Consider the following 9,508-nt stretch of genomic DNA (forward strand, 5'->3'; position numbering starts at 1 on the left):
AAGTGAGCTTCTAATAAAAAACCGACGCAGAAATGTTTGGCCACACTTTTTACAATGTCTTAAGAGCTGTCCAAATCACCTAATAGGCACTAAAACTTACTTATAGCTGTAGCCACATGTAAAATAGGGTCCTCAAATCGAAGCCTTGCAATTATCGGAATTGAATTAAACTAGCCGGTAGTACCTAGTTTTACTTTTTAATTTCTTCCTGGGTCCGATGTTATGTTGTGATGGTTTACTTCAGAGGTGTCCAAATATGGGAACTTTAAGACTTGTGAACTTCAACTCCCAGAATTTCCCAGCCAGCTGGCTGTAGAATTCTGGGAGTGGAAGTCCACAAGTCTTCAAGTTCCCAAGTTTGGACATCCCTGGTTTACTTGAAACCTGAGGTAGGACTCCAGCGGCAAGCACAGCAAAGGCACTTGTAAAGCTTGGGGGGGGGGGGAGCTCCCCCCTGTTTCAGTAGCCCCTCCCACTTACACAAATATGGTGGATGGGAGGGTAACCCGGTCCCGCCTATTCGGTAGAGCAGGATTTCCTGACTTCAGCTTCGTTAAGCTTGTGGACTTCAACTCCCAGAATTCCGTAGTTGGGCGGAGAGTTGGAAGTCCCCAGTTTAAAATTGCTGAAGTCGAGAAACGCCACCGTGAAGACTCTCCTTCCTTGCTCTATTGCGCTTGCGCAAGTATGGCGGCGCCCAGTTCGGCGATGGAGGCTGCTGCGCTGGGACCGGAGGAGCTCGTGTGCGCGAGTGGGCGGAACCGCAAAGCAGTCCTTTGCCAGCGCTGCGGCTCCCGTGTCCTTTTGCCCGGAGCTGCAACCTTCACCCGCAGAGAGGTAGGGCGTATTCGGCCCACCGCTGTGCTGTAGTCCTTGGTGATAGGCAGCCAAGGGGCTCTCCTCCCCCGCGTAACTTCCAGCCTCAGATGAAATCGGAGTTGCCAATTCCTTGATCGACCGGTGGATTTAAGCACCTTTCTGAGGATGGAAAATTGTTTTGATTAGGTCCCTAATGAAAAGACATCCCTTTCCTCGTAGGCCTTCCAGTCTATGGCTGAGCGGGATGCATGAAGTACTTTATCATGGTAATGAAATTAAATCAAGGATCTAGACTAGAGGAAACTAGCAGCAACTTGAATACCTTTGCTTGTCAGCTTTGTATTTGATACTGTCCTGGAACCCCCCTCTCCATTATGCCAGTTATATGGCTGCTTTCACAATTGTATTCCAAACTAGATGGCTTTGGGGTCTCCTCATTTCTTATTTTCAGTAATGCAGTAGTGTGGGTTGGTTTGGCCCAAAGTCACACTGTAAATGTGGTTAAGTAGAAACTTGAACCAAGGCTCCCCATCCATCTCCAATATTCCCACCAATTCCCTACATTGGCTCAATAATAACAAACGTCTTTTGTTATTTGACAGCTGTTTCTTCCTGCTATGAAGAAGAAGACTGCTTTGGTGACAAACGGTGATCTAGAAGGGGATGTCTTGCAGGACCACTGGCTAGTCGAGGACATGTTTTCTTTTGAAAACGTTGGTTTCACCAAGGATGTTGGAAATGTAAAGTTCCTGATCTGTGCAGACTGTGAAATTGGCCCTATTGGCTGGCACTGCTTGGATGATAAAAAGAGTTTTTATGTGGCCTTGGACCGTGTTTCTCATGAATGAAATGCTCATAGGTGACCAAAAGTGGCTCCTAGGCACCTGATTATACCACATTCTAAATAACTTTCCAAGTTCCTCAATATATAGGCTTGAAACATGGCCTCAATATGTAGGCTTCAAACTGGCACAAATGAAATTCCCTTTTTAGATGCATCAATGGAAGTGCTTATATTGCTTACTGAGTTGCAACCCATTTGAACCTGACCAAATTTGTACTGATATTTAATAATGTGCAATTATGTGCATATACGTTGAAACGCACAATTCCATGCAAATTGGCAATTCAATTTCCTTAGTGAAAAAGGAAAGATATCCTGAATTTTTTCCTCTGTAAAATAAGAGTGTAATACAACAGGGAATAAGGCTTCTGATTTATTGGGAGAGAAGGAAGCATACCAGATTGTGATGCATAGCTTTCTGCTCTGTTCTGGATAAAAGAGTAAACATTTGTGATTTTGATGTTTACTGATATCTAATGTTTACAAATATCTGAATTTTCACTTCATGATCATTGTTAGTTAAAAGCCAATCATTAGTTACAGGTCATCTTAATTATAAAAATAGTCAAACTGCAGGAAGTAATAATGAAGAATGGAAACTTAATTTTTATAATTGAATTGAAATCATGCATTTTAATTTATATATTGTATGTATTGGAATTACCAATAGCTAATCAAAAAGGGCTCACTCTAACAGGTATAATCTTACATTTTCTGTATAGAACCTCAATTATTAATCTTTTTTCTAAAGCTGCTGTAACACAACTCATTACTGATGTCCCTTGCGATAATATAGTCAATGAATGACACATAATCATCTAGTCTAGTTAAGAATATTATCTGAATGTGAGCTCTTTATTTTTCATCTAGGAGAAAATAGAGGACTAAGCTATGTTTTGTTCTCTAGTTTCTATAGTGTACCAAACCCCTCATTTAGATGTCAAGTTTAGAATGTTAGAAGGCTTGGGAGTAGGTTGGCTATTGAACCAATCAGTTGCCTTTTGTTATATTGTACATTTTGGCAATATGCCTGATTCTTTTTTTCTTCAGTTTTATGATTCCTTTTAATTTTAATTGTAAAACATCCAGGATTGTTTGGACTTGGGCTGCCTCTGAATTTCAATAAATAAAAATAGGCTGTGTAAAAGATGGTCAGCTTATTAGCTACATGCCCTTCATAGGATGGACAACTCCCAGGGAAAGGGCATGTTTATAGCTTAATCTTAACCAAGCTAAGTATGACATGAGTGCTGTTAAAATGCTAACCAGTGATTCTGGTTTCCCTGTATCAATTTAAAGAAAGTAACGTTAGATGAGGTTTGTTATTTCTTTGATTTAAATTTCTTGGGGTTCAGTCTTCTCCCCAGTATTCTTAAACTTCCAGGGGAAGTCACTTGAATTTTGTTATTATATGATGTTATGTATTGCAACAACTTTTATATCACTGAATTCTGGAGTTTGTAGAATTTTTAAGTGCATGTCTTAGTACACTTTTCAAAAAGCATATGTAAGAGCAATCTGAAATGTAATGCCGGTAAGATTGCATTATTGTGGAATAGACATGTTAGTCCTTCTGTTACAAGTATTTATTTATGGAAAGTTAATATATTACTGCTTTCTTAGTAGTGATGAAATAAAACAGACTACTGGCTGGTGCCATATGGGTCAGTTGTTTCCATCACTATTTTTAAAAATACATGAAACCCCTGGAGTTCATTTGGAAATGTTCATTAAGATTTAATCAGTATGGTGCTTAGTTATCCATTGTTACTCCAGGTGCCATGCACTTTTATCTCAGTGCCTGAAGGTTGTTAGTGTCTGGAGGTATAAGCAAACGTATTTATTTTTTCCTGTTAAATATCCTACTGCCCATAATGCTCCTTTTCCAACCATACATCAATTCATGTTTGTGAATTGTTACATGTATAGGTTTTTCATCTCTGGATATCTGTATAAAAGTTTGGACATTCAGAAATAAACATCAGTGGTACACAACACTGACAAAACTTCAGTGAGTTGTTTCACTGCAAAAGTAGCTTTGTTGCATAACCTATTCTTCAGACTACATTCATAGTTTCTAAATGCTGTAGGTACCAAATATGTAGGTGTGCACAGCTTCCATAGGTGAATGATTATAAGAGACAAGTACTGTGTCTAATTTTACACGTTTATGTCATTTTATCAGCTAGCTGGAGGGCAAACCTAACTCAATGAAGAAAATTTGGGGCTAGAGATCTCAAAAAATGACTTTCTGGGTTCTGCTTGGTAATTCACCTGTCATTGCTCTCTTCCAAAAAAATGTTTCCTCCTGTTAACCAAGTCTGTCTCCTTGAGTACATTGTGATTGCACCTGAATACAGGCTAGGAAACAATTTTAACAGAATGAAATGTTTCTTCTTGCTGCATAGAGCCTGATAACATTTCCATGTTAAATGTCTACCACGTGGTGGCACCAGTATTGCACGAATGGGAAGATACAGTACTTGCTGGGAGATCTTATACTAGCTCTGCAAAAATGAAAAAAGGGGGCTTTGTTAAATCCCTAATGTTGCAAATAGCAACATTTTTGTCATGTCTGTTATCTGAAATATTGCTACAGATAAATTAATACATAGAAAATCCTCAAAGAATATTTTTCATGTTTTGTTGTCTTGCTAACCAGGTTCACCAAATATGCTAAAGTAGAAGTAGAATAAATAAGTTTGGCATGTTATGTAAATCCACTATTTATAAAATGATACTTAGCCCGAATTTTGAAACAGAAATCAACTATACATCACATTTTTCTGCTTGATGAAAGCATGCTTCAGACTTTTGCAATAGATCTTAATACTTTAAAAGAAGATGAGTTAATTTGATACACCATCTCAGTCCACATGGCAAACCAAACTTACAGAATAAACTAAACTGTAGCATACATGAAGCAGTAAGAGTAATTTTGTCATATATGTCAGATGCAAATGAGAAGTACATCGCTTGCTAGCACCATGATAGTGTCAGGAAGTGTGATGCAACTAAAGAATTCTTGGTTTTGTTTTTTCAAAACTTAAATCCTGTAAACACTTCAAAATATTAACCTCTTTTTTATGTAATGTATGGGGGTAATATTGCAAGCTGGCTATAGGAGGAAATAACCGTATTTCAAAACTTTTTCTAGTTTTTAAATAAAGAAGTAAAATTCTGGGAAAAGAACACTCCTATAAAGAAAACAATTCACAAAATGATAATACAATGCTTTTGAAAAGGACTTGTTTTTATGTTCATTTTTGTTATTTTCATATTTTTAAATGGCTGCAAACTGGCCTTCCTATTGTGATAATAGCTTTTTTAGAAATAAATGTCTGAAAATTTTAAGAATGCTTCTATAAAAGTGCTCAGAATGCTGCCATCTAATGACTATATTCTTTGCAGTATAATTCTACAGCAATTCAATTACAAATGAGAGCATCAAATGACATCAATCCTATTTTTTAATGTGGAAAATATTGTGAACTTTAACCTGTAAATGTAGTTCTTTTCTACAATACTTTAGAGTAAAAATATTTGAATCTTGCACAATCAGATTAAATCAAATATTGTATAATGAATAATAAATGAACTTTCCTCCTGCAACATCTTGCAAGATCCTAAATCTCAAAGTTATTTTCTAATGAACAATTAGAAATTAATTTGAACAAATTAAAATGGCAGATTTTTTAAAAATGTATTTTACAGTTAAGATAATTTTATTTGTCTGGATGAAAGGTTAAAAAGATGCCTGTATCTAAGTCAATAATATGAGAGTGGAATCTATGGAGATTCTCAATCATCCAAGTCATGGTTGTCCCAAAATTGCTTTTTTCCAAAAGGCAGTTGGAGTTTTTTGGGGGGTGTCTTTGAAAACATTTTGTTCTCATACAAGAAGCTTCTTCAATTCAGAATTCAAGAAGTTCTTGGATGAGAAGCAAAATGTTTACAAAGAAAAAAACTAGCAAAGTCCAGTTGTCTTTTGGAAAAAGCACCTTTGGGATAGTGGGATTAGATTCATTCTTTTCTACTGGCATCATGTATAACAAAAATATACTATAAATTTACAATAAAGATAAAACCTTAGGAGAAATGCAAATCATTTAGATTCCAGGGAAATACTGCAGTTTATAATTTAAAATAAAGAATGTTATTTGGTCTTTGTTCTAAATTTGGTCTAGAACAGTGGTTCTCAAGCTTTCCACGACCCTTTAATACAGGTCCTCATATTGTGTTGACCCTTAACCATAAAATTGGTATCTCTGTTCCTAAGACCATCGAAAATATGTGTTTTCCAATGGTCTTAGGCGACCCTTTTGAAAGGGTCGTTCGACCCCCAAAGGGGTCTCAACCCACAGGTTGAGAACCACTGGACTAGAAAGAAAAGTATGTGCAAATGCTACAGTTGAGAACATCTGAAAATAAACACTTAGGCTCAGATGCCTTTAAGTCTCTATATTTTTGTCTTAAGAACAGTCCAGAGGCTTTAGAGGTTCTTTTACTAAATGCTATATTCATGAAGTTGAATTGTCCACAGTCAAAGCCAGCAGTTTTTGAGTTAGACAGATTAAAGACAAATGGATATGACATCAGATTGGGCATGCTAAGCATCTTAAAGCGCTAATTACCTTCCTAGAGATATGATGTGCCATCAAAGGGTGGTATTGTATTGAATTCGTCTCTCCGCTCACCCTAGAATCATAGCATTCAAACTCTGCAGTCTCCTGCTGATATATCCAAATGAAAATGATTCTTGATAGGTGGCTGTCCAGTCTTTGTTCAAATAAGATCAATGAAGGGGAACCCTCTATCTTCTTTAGTGATTGATTAACTGTCAAATTGCTGTTCATATTATTCTTACATTAAATTGAAATTTATCTTCCTACAATTAAAGATCATTTTTTTATTCTGTGACTTGTTCTCCACTACAACAAAAGAAACTGATCTTGAACCTCTGCATGATACTCCTTTACCTAACAACATATCTATTTTAACCTTAATCAAATATAAGCAAATGAAATTTATATTCCTTCCTTTTACTTTTAATAATTTTGATTTTGAGTCTCTCCAATTAATGTTCTCAATCTTGATTTCTTTTCATTTTTCCTCAAAATTCATCAAAGCTTTTAACAAACTTCTTTATAAGTCCAAGTAGAAAAATTATCCAGGTCACTCTTTTGGTTTGTTATGCCTATATACTTTTTAATTATGATGTTTCTTCTTTGTGTGAAATATGCTATCATTTACCATATTCTTGTGTTGCCTGTTATTTTAAGATCAGTATCAGATCAGTATCAGTCTCGTCCAGTAAAACATGTTCCTCTTTCATAACATCTCTTAAACATAGTATCCATACAGGCAGATACTATTAAATTAACTTCTGGGCCCATCTGTTCAAAAATATCCTTTAATATCTCCACTGTTTAAATATTTTGCTCATTTTTGTATTCAGTAGAAACCAAATTTAAGTGTTCTTCTCCATTAGCTACAATCTTGACTTCCTTCTAGTTCCCTCTAGTGTCCAATCTTCAAAGAGCCATCGTATCCTTTTTTAAGAATTCAGAACAAAAGCAGTTTCCCACAGGAAGGAATCTTATAATTACCGTAATTGCAAATTCTTATTTCAAATCCATCTGGACCCTTACTTCGTTTGCAAACTTTTCAAACTCAAAGCTCTAATTAATCTTTTGTTGTTCTACTCCATAAAAATTTAAATCCTTAAGCTTGTATTTGGAACTTCTTTCACTAAGGATTGAAGGAAGCCCACCTGGTGTTTTCAGATTTGTTGATCCAAAGGTTCTTAATAGCTGAACGGCAGAGAGCAAGCCATTTCCAAAATTGATTTTAAAAGGAAGAGTACAAATCCAGGGTTGTTTTGAAGTCACCTATTGTGGTTGGAGCAAAATGATTATTCCCTTGTCTCCCAGAGTTCCAAACCTGTCAGAGGCTGCTGTCTTGTGATCTCCTCACCAGGAACAACTGTATGGCACACATTCATCCTTTCCTTGTCTGGAGAGGAATTATGAAGAGCTACTTACTAGCTCTTCATTCTGCTGTGGTCCTTGGCTCTACTTTTAGTGAACCATCTTCAATCTGCATTTTCTTCCTCATATGTTGCTACTATGGATTTTCAACAGGAAAATTTTTCAGGTAACTACTGGGTTAGGGAAAAGAACTTTTTCAGGGGATTTAAAAAAAACCTTCGTAAAGCAACTTGGTAATGCATTATAGAACTATTATTCCTAATATAAATATTTACATTTTCTTGGTAGCTTAAATTGGGCCACCAATTTTGTTGGCACAAAGTCTTACAATGTTTATAATTTAGTTTAACACAAAAAGAGCAGTCCAATTATTGGAAGTGTGTATTGCAACTCTCTACTGATGAAACAGTTCCTCGGGGAAGACAGCTGTTCTGAGTATAAAAGCCCCAACCATATGTGTTACTAATTGTAGCTCTAATACTCTTCTCATAAATGTACTTCTTTCACATGTTGGAACACCTCCTTAATGACTATGTAGCATACAAGGTCTCTTCATGAATTGCAACCTTGCATTCATTCCAAAATCCAAATACATCCCTTAAAAATGTTAGGTCCCCATCAAGACCTGAACTGAAATTATTTTTGCAAATAATTGAATCAAATGTTCAATCTTCACCCTTTAATGATTTTTTCAGGTAATTTCACAGATCATTGAGAATTATTCTGGCACCAGCCGCCTCCTTTCCAAATCTACCACTACATAAATATTCTGGCAAAATATACATCCCATATGAGAAATCTGAAAATACAAATTATATGTGAACACACCCATTCTTTCCCTGTAAGACTATAAAAAACACCCCAAAATGGTTTCTTGATATTATCCCTAGATTCTTCTATGTGAGAAATGGAAACCCAGAATATTGCATGTAAAATTTTAACATAATTTAGTGAGCATTGTTAGCTTTCACAATCACATTACAAAACATCTTGTTAGAAATAAACATCTCAATCCTACCAACTATTGACACATGTGCCTATTTGATTTTTATACTACTTATTCTGAGATTTAATGGAAAAAACCTAATGAATCATTCAGTACTGATTTTGATAGAAGCCAGATTCTGATTGCCCCAGGGTCATTGTGTCTGAGCTGGATACAACTGAATGAAAGTATAAAATCCACATTGCGGCATGTTAGAAGTTATTCCAGCATCACTTAGTTCTTCATGATTGCTAGAGCAAAAGTCAGACCATATATTAATATGTGCCTATTTAGTGTGGCAAATACAATTTGCCCTAATGCATGTGTAATAAACTAGATCAATGGTAGTCAACCTGGTCCCTACCGCCCACTAGTGGGTGTTCCAGCTTTCATGGTAGGTGGTAGGAGTTGCTGTAACTTATAAATTTTATAAGGTAAAGTTACTTCCCTACTTTATAAATCACCATTATTGTGAAACCGATGGGCGGTTAGAAAATTTTACTGCTAACAGAGATACAAAAGTGGGTGGTAAGTATAAAAAGGTTGACTACCCCTGAACTAGATAGACAAAAACAAGATCTGTAATTATGTACCCATCTGAGAAATCTACACATAAAACCAAATATCATACCCAAAGTCAAGCAGAACCCTACAGTTTCCTACAAAAAGTGAACATATAAAGTTACCTACCACTTGAAATTCATTTTTGTCTTTCACTCAATGGCTCCCAAAGCCATTCATGAGACAGATATGGTCACAAAGCCTATTGCTGAGATTTATTTATTTATACCCATGCTTTCTGCTCAAAGAAGCATCAAGTTATTTAGTTTTTTTTTAAAAAGCACAATAAAAATGTAAAAACTAAATAAT

At 35.9% G+C, this 9,508-nt stretch overlaps 1 protein-coding gene across 1 annotated transcript; it reads left to right on the forward strand.

Moving 5' to 3' along the window:
- The first annotated feature begins 641 nt into the window (after nt 1–641).
- Nucleotides 642–3,698, forward strand: RABIF (RAB interacting factor). Its single transcript, XM_032218960.1, has 2 exons — nt 642–837; nt 1,422–3,698. The coding sequence occupies exons 1-2, from the start codon at nt 688–690 to the stop codon at nt 1,665–1,667; spliced, it is 396 nt and encodes a 131-aa protein (XP_032074851.1). The 5' UTR covers nt 642–687; the 3' UTR covers nt 1,668–3,698.
- Nucleotides 3,699–9,508: the final 5,810 nt, after the last annotated feature.

Source organism: Thamnophis elegans, chromosome 5 (assembly GCF_009769535.1).
Source record: "Thamnophis elegans isolate rThaEle1 chromosome 5, rThaEle1.pri, whole genome shotgun sequence".
NCBI classification, from domain to species: domain Eukaryota; kingdom Metazoa; phylum Chordata; class Lepidosauria; order Squamata; family Colubridae; genus Thamnophis; species Thamnophis elegans.